Raw genomic sequence first — 14,839 nt, forward strand, 5'->3', positions numbered from 1 at the left:
CCAGCTCTCATTGAAAATGAATGGCTTTGGGTTGCACTGTCACTGCAGTTTCTGTCTGCATGAACTTCCTCAGTCACACAAGCTTTCAAAGCTTTATTACCTATTTGGATTTCCTAGCATTACAAGACTATTAGAAACGTAAGAAAACTTACATAAATGTTAACAGGTTCATTATATTGTTCTAGTAGTCCAGCTGCCCACTTGATATTTTTCGCAGTATCGTTTTTTAATTTCTTTTTGCCGCAAAAATCTATATCGAAAAAATGTGACTACAAATTAATCACGTATTCATAAAAAATGGAGCAAGTCGATCAATACTAATTTTCATTTGACAAATGTATATTGCTCACCATTGATTTCGACATCTCATTATAAAGCAGAATTTGTGTGGAGTACAATTAATACAGTTTGTTACAAAACGTAATTATTAAATTAAAAGTGGGGAGCATACAGAAGTTGTACTTTCATATGACAGTATTGCAGGTTTTAGGGGCAGGTGGACCCTGAATAGTGGACTAAACAGGTCACCTGTTTAATCACCTGTATACACACACATCTCTAAGCCTCATCCTCAACACGCATTAGGTCAAGTGTGTCATTTCTGTATCGCTCGTGACATCAACCAAAATAGCAGATTTTTTGAACATGATTCCCAAACACATTGTAAAAAGTGATAAGTTGGATCAACTTAAATTGGTAACACCTAAAAAAAATCAGTTTTTTCAACAATACATTAAGTGAAATATGTTAGTTAAAAGAAAATTTTTTAGGTGTTCACAATTTAAGTATTTGTTTTTAGTTTAAGATCCAACTTTTCACTTTTAGACCCCGCCCCCTTTCTGCCTCTCCTTTCTTCCATTGGTCGACAAACAGGTGGTCCCACCCTAAACTCATGCCATTGGTTGATCTTTCATAATTTAGGCCGCTCACCCTCATCCTATACCAGATGCATATGACTTTGGTTCTTCATCTGATCACAAATGCATAATTTTAGATAAAAAGGTCTCAATGTTAACTTCGCAAATTAAGGTCAACATCACCTAAATCACCATTAAATTAATCCAAATGACCAAATGGGTTAATGTGTTCTGAAGCAAAGTTATACGTTTGTACGCTAGCAAAGTTTATAGAAACAAAAAAGCGGTATGGTGGCACCCCAATATTCAATGCTAAATCTGATTGTTTTTTGCAAGCGTGCCGCACAAGCCATGAAAAGTGAAGCCAAAACGTCTCGATCGCCCCCCAGTGACTGGTCCCAGTATAGGTCATAAACCCCGCCTCCCCATGTTATTCAATGGGACTTGAGACCAACTAAAAAAATTAATTACACTTCAATGATCTTTTTTCTGAACCTGGTTTCTGTCATTTATTGTAGTTTTTATCACACTGATGTAAATTCATATGTTTGTTTTTAAAATAACTTTGTGTTTAGTTAGTTATTTAATGATATAAAAACGGTGGTGTCACGTCATGATTGACAGCTGTGATATGCGCATTCTGCGAGAGTGAGGGCGGGGTTTTGATTTCGCTGCTGTACTTCCTGCTCACTACTGCGCATGACTGGTCCCGAAATCGCTATTGCGCAGACTCAAGACCCAAGATGTCAGCGCAGTGCGGGACAATGGCGGCTTCACTGTTCACCAATGGAAGGGAGCGAACAGGCGTCGTCCATCTTTTTTTAAAGTCTATGGTTTTTTGTGTCTCGTGACAAAACACAGTAACAAGAAGTCGCCAAACATTTGTTATTGAAAAAGAAATTAAGTCTTATAAATCTAGGATGGCATAAGGTTGAGTAAATTATGAGAGAAATTAATGGTTTTTCATTGTCGGGGAAGTTAACCTTTTCTCACTTCTTGAGAAAATACAGCATTTTAAAATTGTAATAAAAATACACACTTCACACTGGCATTTAAAATGTCTTATCCATATTTTAAACCTTGATAGTTACACACACACACACATTTGCGTAGCTTACAAACATCCCAATGTTTAAACACAGTCCAATAAAATGTCATTATATACGTCAATGTTGGCATAGTTCGAGTTCATAGTCCATGTCTGAAGAAGTCTGCATAACAGAACAAAGTGTATTAGTGTTATAAACGGCATGTAAACGCTACTTAAACAAAACTGTACAGAGATTTGCAAAAGTCAAGCAAATCCAGTATTAGACAGCAGTTTGAAATCAAAGTCGTTTTTTATTATGAGTTATTCTGATACACAAATTTACATTAAATAACAAAGGATGGGTTTTAATCTGAGGGTCTATCAACAAAGACTGTGGATTCGTCGCACAGTTTATGTAAAGTTCAGTTTATTGGCGCTGGGTAGTTAATCAAAGGCTGGATAACTTTCATTGGTATGATCCACTGCTCTTCAATCAAGCAATATGACCCTGTTTCATATGGCCCATCTGAAGTCCTCATCACAGTTTCAGTCTCTGTGAATTAAAGTACAAAGTGGGCCATCCAAATAAACGAAACATCCTTTTAATAAAATATGCATCCGAAGAATCGTCCGGCTGTAGTGAATCCTTTTCGGATTTCCGATTCGATTATATCCAGATCTCAAAGCAGTAAAAGCGTGAGTGGCATTATGGGAGCAAAAGTTGATGTGATTGATAAAACGTCGGTAGGTAAAAAGGTGGATTATTTCGTGCTGAACAAAACGTTCCCTTTAGTGTATGGTGGGCAAGTCTCCGATCCAAGTCCCTGGTAATGGTCTAGGACAGGTGTATTCATTCTGCAGGTAACAAATAAGAGACAAGAAAATTAACCTAATACGATTGGTACTGATACAGTGAATAGCCCAAAAAACTGATTAAAGAGAAATCTAATTACTGTATTTAATGTAAGCATAATGATAAAGGTGCTACATGCGGTCATACTGTATGCGAAATGAAGCAGTCATGCATGAGCATTACAGAAACAGCTCAACCAATGTTAGGCTACTCATCCCCGTGTTGTTTTAAATATGTACTCATTCTTCCCAATAACACAGATGAATAAAAGAAAGTAAATGAAGAGTGGGGCTATACAAGTTTTATTAAAGGACTCCATAAGAACCTGTTCATTATATTTCAAGGTGATAGATTGGCGAGAGGAACAGAACAAACTCCAATTAATTGTTCACAAAAATTATTGACATCCCCAGTTCTCCTTGACATGTTAATAAAATAAGAAAGTTAGTGATTGGGGTGAGTATATGATCCCAGAATTTACATTTTTGGCTGAACTGTTTCTTTAAAAAGTTGTCGAGGCAGCAGTCTTTTGGCCGATGCAATGAAAATCATTTCGAGTCAGAAATTGAAATATGGCAGCACATTGCGTGCTATTATTGTCACGATATTAAAAGTTAAGATCAGTAAATTTAGCCAGCTCACGCGACCTCGCCTGACATGAGCACTTTGTCTTAAATGGATTAAGAAAATCCATCTGCATACTAATTAGTACTATAGACAGAATACACGTATTTGTTCACCCTTTGAATAAAAATCGTATGCATTTATAAATAAATTTAAAACGGCAATATGCAACAACATCAAATTAGGCAATATACCTTACATGGATTTTATTGTTTAAGAGGCGTTGGTGTACAACAGCCAACCAGAACTGCCTTTATGAATGACAAAGTACTGTGTCTGCCTTTACAAAAGCTAAAGAATCTGAAAAGTCTTTCATTTCATTCTTTTATATTAGTGAAGTGAAATTTGCACTGTAGGGGAAGCCTTCTGGGTTTCGCACCTTCAACACTGAGCAAAGAAAAAGGCATTACATAACTGTGATGTTTTATTGAATAATAAAAACATTGGCTTTGCGGCATTTTTAGTTTTTGTGCAGCATCTAATTTTTTTCTTCCTTGTTTACTGTTCGTAGCTGTTTTTGCCCCATTGATATCCATTATAACCATGTTTTTTTTTTATTACAAAGCTATGACATTATATAATCATGCATTCTTGATTGTTGGTGGTTTTTCCTTTTGCAAAGAGGTAAAATGTCTGGGGATCACTATGTGGCACCATTAACCCTTTAGTAGCACTGAGTTATATGGAGTATTACAGCATAATACTGTGTGTGTGTGTGTGTGTGTGTGTGTGTGTGTGTGTGTGTGTGTGTGTGTGTGTGTGTGTGTGTGTGTGTGTGTGTGTGTGTGTGTGTGTGTGTGTGCCTGGTAATTATCACGTTGTGGGGACCAATTGTCCCCACAAAGATAGGAAAACCAGTGTTTTTGTGACCTTGTGGGGACATTTTGATGTCCCCATGAGGAAACAAGCTTATAAATCAAACAAGATGATGTGTATTGAAAATCTAAGGTACAAGAAAGGTTTTTGTGATGGTTGGGTTTAGGGAATGGGGCAGGTAAGGGGAATAGAATATACAGTTTGTACGGTATAAAATGCATTACGTCTATGGAATGTCCCCACAAAACATGGAAACCAGAATGTGTGCGTGTGTGTGTGTAAAAAGATGTTGCACAAAAACTACAATTGCATCAAAGTCAAGGTAAAAAAGGTAAAAAAATATCCAATCCACAATCACTGGATGTTTTTGCATTGAAAATCAGTCATTTTGTGTTTTTCCCCAAATCAGTGACATCCCTTATGAAATTGTCAATTAAAGAGTTAAAATCATGGAATTTTGTTAATATTTAGTAGTTTTGATCAGTATTGAGGTTGATTAACAGATTTATGCAAAACAAAATAAGAAAAAATTAAACTTATATATATTTATTTATATAAAATATATGATCTTGTTCTTTAGAATATTCCTGTTTTTCGCAAATTTCTTTTTTTATATCTGAATTGTTTTTATGTCCCTTCTGCAAATTGTTTTATATAAAGCTTTGCAACAATGCAAAATAATAGATTTGATCTGAATGAAAAATTGAATAGATACCTGGCTAATGCATAAATGTGCCATTTGTACCCTTGACTAAGGTTGTTGTTTGAATTTTGAAAACTGCAATTGTCTGTGATATAAATGTTGCCTTCACATTCTTTTTAGATGTTAACTTTGCACATAAATGCCCTCTGATGAAGTTTTTATTTTTTTTACCTCTGGAAAGTTCAGAAACAATTTTAATACCCAGTCCAAAGATTTTAAAAATGGCAGATGAAAGAAGGATTTCTGTTGTTACACTCTCAGAAAAAGTTACATGAAAGTACAAAAGTTGTCACTGAGGTGGTACCTTTTCAAAAGGTACACCTTTGTACTTAAAAGGTACATATTGGTAGTTGTAGGGTACACGCTGGTACCTTAGAGGTACATACTTCTGTAAGTAATAGCGCTTTTCTATTGCATAGTACCCCACGGTTTGGTTTGGGTCAGGTCGGGTCAGCTCACCTCATTAGCTTTTCCATCTAGTTTAGTAACACTTCAGAGTGGGAGGGATTATATGCGTGTTGTTTTATTTGCGCTGCCTACTGCTCTGACATCATACAAGTGAGAGCGCTGGAATACATCCCCGTACAATCATTTAACGTTATTTCTCAGTCCGCCACAAAATTAAAATTGACCACCACAAATAGATTTTTGCACATCACGTTTTTCAGTACCTCTATACACACACCTGTGGCGTAAATCGACGCACTATGCCGAGCCTCATTTAGTTGCATTTAAGCATATATCCGGAAGTGCGTGTCGCGAAACTTTTGGAAAAAACTGATATGGTGTCTGATTCTCAACCTGTGGATGTTTTTCATCACTAAAAGGGAGTTTGGGAACTAATAGCAGAGCACAGATGACAACAGGTTTGCTCGAGACAGCGCAAGCTAGCATGAAGGTAAAGCTAATCTTTTACTTTATAGTGGTAACGCTGGTAGTGACGATTCTCTCAGACCAATCAGTCATCCACAGTGTTTTCATGTCACGTTTTGGTATCAGCTTGGGTCGCTTAGAAACCCAAAAGACGTGGTACTAAAAAACTATTGGGTACTACGTAAAGCCCCCAAACGTAAGCTAACCAGATGCGACCCAAACCGTGGGGTACTATGCAATATAAAAGTGCCATAAATGGTACATATTAGGAACTTTTATACCTTTTTTCTGAGAGTGTATGCTGTATTAGTTTATATCTGCAACAGCTTCATTTCCTTGTCTTGTCATTAAAGTAGTACATATTTACATATATGAATAATCATTTGAGACATTTTGTATATATTTTATACACCGCAAAAATAGCATGAATTTGGCATCCTCGATTCTTTCCGACTACAAAACACCTGAACACAACAAACTCGTAATCAACCTCAGAAGTGGCACGTGAATGCATCATTGATTATAGTGATCTGTTGGGTATGTGTGGTAAATGCACTCAATCTGCCAAACGGAAAGGATTCTAAAGAAGTTAATTTGGCGAGGAAAAGATAAGGATAAGGAAAGTTGCATTTTGTGTCTAACAGCTAAGCCAACTAGACTGACCACTATTTCCACCATTGCAAGAGATTTGATTTAAGCTTCCTAAGTTTGAGCTTTGATATTCTTGTAGTCAAAGTGGCTGACACAAGGTGAAGGCCAGACGTAGATTTCGAGTGAACTTTCACAAGAGGCTGAAAGTACTTTCAGTAACTTCAACAAAAATGAAGAGGATAGGCAAGCACTTCGGCACACTGCAAACAAATGCTCAAAGCAGATGCTCTACACTCTAGAGTGCTAAAAACACAAGCATAACAGCACACAATGTATATCCTTGAGCTCCGTAACCTGTACTTCAAGAAAAGTCGTGAGGTTTGAGCTAAAACTACACATCTCTGACACTGTTGTGTGTTGTGAATTGTTAATAATACAACACAGAAGACACATCTCCTTTCAACCAAAGTTCATAATAGAATATTCACTTTAATGCTTGACTGATGCTAACTTTGTAGTGGTCTCCCGTGTCTGAATGTATCAATTTTATGAATATACTGTAAACATTCCACAATTTAATGTCATGTCTCATGACATTATCTCAGTTATCACGTTAAAGTACTTATTTTGCACTTAGTTTGTTTTTTGCACTGGTGGTCTATTGAAATCATACAATATGTATGTGAATAGGACACATGCTTTGCATTGTGGGATACAGGATTGCCCGGTTGAATATAGTGAAATGCAAGGTCAGTGTTTTACATTCTCCATTTGTAAGTCACCAATACATAAATATTTTACATTATCACATGCAAATCTATTTGAATTACACACACCATACAGATATAGTTGTAGTAGCATGCTAGTATGTTAAAAACAGTCACTGTTATGGACACAAGAGTGAAAGGCGAAATCACTGGGCAGATAAGACTGTGATTATCGGCCAAAGAGCTGGCACCAGCTAATAAGAAAGCGACAACAGACGTCAATGATACAGACAAGGTGAAAAGCATTAAACACTGCTAGAGAAAAGGAGACGCATGCGACTGTAAATTCCAACACGGAGGTGGACAGAAACCCCTGGCAGTAAAGCTGACTTAACTAATTAGTCTGCTAATAAGTCTCGCCTGGCTGAACCTTCAGCACCTCCAATTAACACCAAGTAGCAAAAAATACATTGGTTAAGAGCCAAGTTAAATAATGGATGAGGAACTTTCACTTTACACGCGTTTTCCTCTCGGTTTTGGGAAGTGAAATTAACCTCACTTCACCGCGGGTAGAGCTGCACTTAGATCATATTAGTGAGGTTTAATTAGGAGCAGAGAAATGCAGTAATTATATCGGATTGTGGCAGGAGTATGAAGCGCAAAGTGAGGCGTATGTCAGGCTCAACCTGTTAGTAAATCCATGCTGTTTTCCTCTTCATTTCCTGCCCAAGGCTCCAATTATCCCATTGTGTCTTTCAAACAGTGGGAGGTCAACGACTGTACGCTGTTTCTTTCTTTCTTATGAAAAATAGAAAAGAGTAATAGAGCAAAAGTTTCGAATGCCAAGATAAAGGTTGCTTTTGAAAATCTTTCCAACATTTCGGTGCCTGAATCGCATGGCTTTGAAATCATTCTCTTTGGTGATCGCAATGGTATTGACTTTAGTGGTATTTCCAAGACAGTCGCTTCTCGTAAAGTGTGCATTAGGGCTAATTGAACAAAAATGAAACAAAAATGTATAGGGGAGAGCGGGGCACAACCTAACGCTTTTTGGTTTTGGCTCAATCATTCAAATTTTTTTGAGTTTGATTAATTATATTTTACACAAGCAACACACACACATCTCTGCTACAAATGAACATTTAAAGTTTGTTTCTATTACTTGCCATTCTTGGACAATTACACCAAACGTGACAGAAGTGCAAACGTTACAACTTACCCCATAGGTGGGGTTAATTGTAACAGGCAGGGGGTTAGTTGTAACACTTGCTTAAAATTAAGTTTGCAGGCAAATATTTCAATACTATTTTGTCTATACTTGAAGTGAATATTGTTTATATATCTGCCTATAATAGACAGGTATCCACACTGTATTCATTCATCCAGCCCTTTTCTAACAATAGTAAAATTTTAAATGGATACAAATGTCTAAATATGTGAGAGACAGCAGCACAATTATGACAAAAAAATTTTTTTTTTTAATACGTGACCTTGTCTGTAATAACCATACTACTGTTTCAAAATCAAATTCTGAGAAAATGAGCATCAAAGTCTGATTTTAGCCATTCATTTCATTATGATTTCAATCTTTGACGTGACCTTATTCAATTAATATTAAAGATATGAATAAAAATAAATTTGACACACAATGTTTTATAAGACAGGCACATTTATTTTATTGGCAGCCAGCAATCATTCGTGTGTAGCCTGTTTAAAACAAATGCAAGAATTACGCTAACGTTAGCGGTTTTCATATCGTAAGTGCTGAGGGGTTAGTTGTAACACAGCGTTACAATTAACCCCGCTGGGTAAAAATATTTTCAAGCCCACCAAAAAAGTTGTTAAGAGCTGCAGACATATTTCAAAACGATGCTATGTTTTTGTCAACAAGACACTGATTAATATGACATAGCATTGAATTTGGTATCTTACACACCCAACTTAGAAACCGAAAAAAACATATAATGAAAAAATGTACTTACTGTACAAGCCACCAAAACACTTATTCCTCAATAACTCTCTAAAAAAAACATTATAAATTTCCAATAATTCGTGGGAGATCGTATTTTGGCAGTGTGAAAAAATTACGGGGAAAAAAAAGTGGTAAACCTTGTGCAACAATGTAAACAGTCCGTGTTACAACTAACCCCGCGTTAGCTTTTGCCCAGTGCACCCCTATTAAAAATGAATATAACTTAAGTGTTTTATTTAAATGTAAATATCTAGTTATAAAAATAATAAGGTATGTATATTTTTATATAATGGTATGATTAGGTGCATCAAAGTTTGATTTCATGATTGATTTCCAGGGATTCAAGCGTTTTATCATTGCAAGCAGTACTGTGGAGCATTGTGAACACATACTGTAGGATACTGCACTCAGGAATGGTTTTAAAAAGGGAACTCAAGGGTAACTCTTGAGACAGGCTTTTGATAACAGAAAAGTGCTGCAATGCAACGGTCAAACATGTAAGATCACTGTTCAACTGTGCTTTGTGGAAAAAATAATACTTTCAATCCAACCCTAGTATCCACCCAAATCTTCCCCCCATCCCCACAATAGCAAAGAAACTCATATTAAGATCATCATAGTGTTACTTAATTTCATATTGGCAGCAAAATAATTTACACATGCGTGATTTTTTTCCCAGCCCTAATGTGTATTACACAGCCCAGTCTCACGAAATTTCGTTATATAGTCACGTATTTTTTTTTAATTCTTTTTTCGTGCTATTATCACAAAATTTCGTGTTTTTTCGTGATCGTATAACGAATTCCTGTTTTCGTGTGATTATCACGTATTGGTTACTCAACTGTTTTGTCCTATTTTCTTACCATTGTCGCTTCGGTTTAGGGTTAGATTTACATAAAATGACATCCCTAACCAAACCCAACTCTAACCCTAACGCCAGGCGACATATAAAAAATAAATCAGAAAAAATTGTATAAACCAATATATAAAGTGACATTCTAATGCAAGCACCAAATCTAACCCTAAACCGAAGCGACAATGGTTTAAAAATAGGAAAAAGCAGTTGAGTAACCAATACGTGATAATCACACGAAAACAGGAATTCGTTATACGATCACGAAAAAACATGAAATTTTGTGATAATAGCACGAAAAAAGAATCAAAAAAATACGTGACTATATCACGAAACTTTGTGAGACTGGGTAGGTATTACAAGAGATTGTTGGGGTGGTGTTTCTGATTCATTTACTATGACAAATACGGGGTTTATCAGCCTTGACTCTATGTAAATATAAGACAGCGGAGGTCTGCTTGAAACCCTGGGGTTGTGTTTGTTCATTTTTCCATTATTGAACTCATTAAGGCTGAGCCACATGTAAGATATTATTCACCTCAAGATGGATATTGCTAATCATTGGTCCCTAATCTCAAGAAAGGCAATATTGAAATTCGCTAGAGAGAGAGTTATTATTTGAATAACTGGAAACATTTCTTCAGCTAATAGTGATGTTAATAGACAGAGCGGCCTAGAGGAAAACTTTTTTTTGTTTATACATACTCCATCGTAACTGAGACCTACCCCCAGAGTTATGTATCATGGATGTGTCAACTTAGTTTGAATTGTGTATATTTTATGACATACAAAACCGTATAGAGCTAATAGTATAAATAGTAGGGGAGAGCGGGGCACAACCAAATGCTTTTTGCGTTTGGCTGAATCATTAAAAAAAATTGAGTTTGATTAATTTAGTTTTTACACAAGCAACACACACATCTCTACTACACATAAGCATTTGAAGTTTGTTTCTATTACTTACCATTCTTGGACAATTACAACAAACATGACAGAAGTGCAAACGTTACAACTTACCCCATAGGTGGGGTTAATTATAACAGGCAGGGGGTTAGTTGTAACACTTGCTAAAAATTAAGTTTGCAGGCAAATATTTAGATACTATTTTGTCTATATACTTGAAGTGGATATTGTTTATATATCTGTCTATAATAGATAGGTATCCACACTGTATTCATTCATCCAGCCCTTTTCTATAAATAGTTCCATAAATGGATACAAATGGCTAAATATGTGAGAAAAAGCAGCACAATTATGACAATTTTTCTATATGTGACCCTGTCTGTAAAAATACTAAAGTCTCAAAATCAAATTCTTAGATAATGAGCATCAAAGTCTGAATTTAGCCATTCATTTCATTCTGATTTCAATCTTTGACATGACCTAATTCCTTCAATATTAATGGTATGAACAAAATTAATTTTGACAAACCATTTTTGTTAAGACATTTGATAAGGCACAAATATTTTGTTGGCAGCCAACAATCATTAGTGAGTAGCCTATTTAAAACAATGGCAAGAATTTGGGTTTTTCGGTTTTCACATCATTAGTGCTGAGGCGTTACAACTAACCCCGCTGGGTGAAAATATTTTCAAGCCTACCAAGAAGGTTGCTAAGAGCTGCAGACATTTTCAAAATGATGCTATGTTTTAGTCAACAAGACGCTTATTAAGATGACATAGCATTGGATTTGGTACCTTACACATCTAACTCAGAAAACGAAAAAAACATATGATGAAAAAATTTACCTACATGCCACCAGTTGCCAATTGCCAACTCTTTCATCAATAACTCGATGGAAAAACATACCTTTCCATAAATTAGCAGGAGACCATCTTTTGGCAGCGTGAAAACAATATGAGAAAAACAAATCGCTCAACCCCTCTGCAACAAATCGTAAGATTTAGGAAGGTTTCTACGCAGCATTTTATAAATGAGACCCCAGATCCCTAGGGTTTTTTCTCTGTTTGGTCAATATACAGTAATCTCAAACATCTGAAATATAAGATATATTTTCTTTATAAGAAATCTCACATTTTCTCGCAAATGTTACACGGTCAATCTGACTACATGACATAGCTTTTATAACACCTTTTTTGAACTATTATTAAACATTTAACTGTCAATATCATTGTCAGTGGTGATAATTAGCTCCTAAGAAAGTTGTTACTGCATATTTTTTAGCAATGAGAATAGTCACAGCCATGATCGTGAGCAATATTTCACTGCAGTTGCATGGATATAAAGCACAGAGAGGTCACAGTTAATATTCAAAAGTAGACCTGTCATACAGTACAATAGCTGAAAACCAACTAATAATCTAATTAACTGCAGAACCCTGAGAAAGAACTTCTCACACAAATATACATATATGAAGTCATTAACTAGCAAACAAAATATTACAAAGCCATTAAAAAAAAACAATGAAATATTTTCTTTCAGTAAGAGGAGCTCAAAAAAGTTTCAGAAAAGTCTGTCCCCTGTCCCTTGTGGCACAATATAAAATGGAGGAAGATAGAAGGAAGTGTATTATTTATTTTCAGTGGAGTGCATGACTCCAGCCTTCATGTGTCAAACATGCCTGCCCCCTGAAAAAAATACAGCTTCCTACCATATTCTGTCCACCCTGCTCAATCGGCCTTCAATAATTCACACATATATGAAAATAACCCAGCATTTTTTGTTTTTTTTAGAGTGTACAGTCAGTTCACAAACCTCCATGGATAATCACCCACCACAGATTTACACACATATCATGCAATTCCCAGCCCACATATACAGAAACCCAATATATCACTATCAGATTCAATGGGAAATAAATCAACAGAAGAAATCTAAAAGCAGCAATCATCAAGATACGAATTACAAAATAAATTCTATTTATTCATATTATGGTGACCATCAAAAAGTAATGCAAAAAATTGATAAAAACATACCTAATGACTCATGCCCCATAATTTAAGGAATAGCTCACTTAATTTACTCACCCTCATCCCATTCTAGACATTGTACTGTACAGTGTATGTAGCTCAGTGGTACAGCATTTCATTAGCAGTGCGAAATGTCATGGGTTTGAACCCAGGGAACACACATACTGATAAAAATGCGTACCTTGTGTTGTACTGTAAATCGCTTTGGATTAAAGTATCTGCCAAATGCGCAAATGCATAATATATGACCTTCTTTCTGCAGCAGAACACAAATGAATAATTTTCATAAACTGCCATCATATTACCCTTATGATGGATGCATGTTCTTTTGAAGCTTTGCTGTTTTGAGACCCATATAAAATAAAGTAACATGAAGGCACTTTAGTATTAAATCTTTTGTTTGTGTTTGACTGAAGAATTTGGCTGAAGTCGTAAACAGGACGTCTGGGATGGCATGAAGGCGAGTAAATTGTGAGAGTTTTTTTTATTCTGCTGAAACCATTTTAAGCTTTGTGTAAAGCCCGGGATACACTGCAGGATTTTTGCACTCCTATAAGATCACCTTATTAGTAATTCACACTGTGCGAAATGGATCGTTTAAACTTGGGCAAGGTATCATGTAGATGATACCTATTGAATCGGAGGCTTCGACGGCTGCGTTACACGTTAGCAACATCACCAGCATGCGCTAGTGGTAAACAAATATCGGTGCACAGATTGTAGTAGCAATCATACTGTGCATTGATCATGCTGAATTTCTGATATTGTCAGAAAACTATCGTAGGCTACCTTTGTACCCAAGACCGGGAAAACGGACGTCTTTGAACCTCTCACTGTAACTGTGCATTCAGACCGCCACCGGCGAGAGCGTCAATAAAAGCTCTGGCTGCCCTGACAATGACACTAAAGAAAAGTTGTAGTGGACGCTCTGGCGCTCGAATGCATTCTCTGAACTCCTCTCAGGCGGAGGTTTCCGCCTTCCGATTGGTTGCCGGTGAACATTTCCGCCTTCCGATTGGTTGCCGCCGAACCGCGTCATATCTCATTACCATAAAGTTGAGCTGATTTCAACTCTCCTCGACGCTCACGCTGTACATGACGCACCGCGCCGCTGCTCGCCGGAGTTCGCCGCCGGCTCTCATTGAAAATGAATGACTTCCGGCCACTTTGACGCTCTCGCCGGTGGCGGTCTGAATGCACAGTTAGACATAGGACCACCGATAAAGTGCCACGATCACAAAAATTGCCACAGTTGTTCCATGATGGCAATCTTTTGTCTGGGACAGGCAAAGATCGACCCCAAAATTAATAGGGACACTCCACTTTTTTTGAAAATAGGACTTTTCCAGCTCCCCTAGAGTTAAACAATTTAGTTTTACCGTTTTGGAATTTATTCAGGCAATCTGGCGGTACCACTTTTAGCATAGCTTAGCATAATCCATTAAATCTGATTAGACCATTAGCATCACGCTAAAAAATAACCAAAGAGTGATTTGACGCAACGCCATAAAATACACTAGTCAACATTTGAAGTGGATCAAAACCTTTCCTAAAAGTTGTCCTAAAACCAATACCCAATACCCTTTCATGTCTTAGGACAACTTTGATGAACGTTTTTGATCCACTTCAAATGTTGACTAGTATAGTACCCTTGGTTACTTTCAATAACAGGGAACTATTTTCGGGCACTGTGTAATATCACTACGCCTGCTCCAGCCATGTTACAGCAGCAAAGTCCTTGATTATATTAAGCCAGTTTGAGAGTATAGTTCCTAGCATATCTGCTAGAAAATCGCAACTTTTAATTTTCTGTCAGTCTTAGTACATGATATAACTACAGAAGAGTCAAGTTTTAAATAGGAAAAATATTGAAAGTCTTTGGCTATTTTTTAGCGCAATGCTAATGGTCTAATCAGATTCAATGGATTGTGCTAAGCTATGCTAAAAGTGCGCCAGACTCGGAGATCAGCTGAATGGATTTCAAAATGGTAAGATTCAAATATTTAACTCTAGGGGAGCTGAAAAATAAG

The 14,839-nt window shown here is 36.5% G+C and overlaps 1 protein-coding gene across 2 annotated transcripts in view; it reads right to left on the reverse strand.

The window, feature by feature from the left end:
• Positions 1–1,066: 1,066 nt before the first annotated feature.
• The window catches only part of lrrtm4l1 (leucine rich repeat transmembrane neuronal 4 like 1), a 46,727-nt gene continuing 32,954 nt past the window's right edge, over positions 1,067–14,839 (reverse strand). For both annotated transcript variants that reach the window (XR_010544846.1, XM_065290490.2), the window contains exon 3: positions 1,067–2,742. Coding sequence is in view for 1 of the 2 variants with exons in the window: in XM_065290490.2 (XP_065146562.1) it covers positions 2,677–2,742 (66 nt within the window). In the remaining variant the exon portion in view is untranslated. The remainder of the gene's footprint in view (positions 2,743–14,839) is intronic.

Source organism: Paramisgurnus dabryanus, chromosome 10 (assembly GCF_030506205.2).
Source record: "Paramisgurnus dabryanus chromosome 10, PD_genome_1.1, whole genome shotgun sequence".
NCBI classification, from domain to species: Eukaryota; Metazoa; Chordata; class Actinopteri; order Cypriniformes; family Cobitidae; genus Paramisgurnus; species Paramisgurnus dabryanus.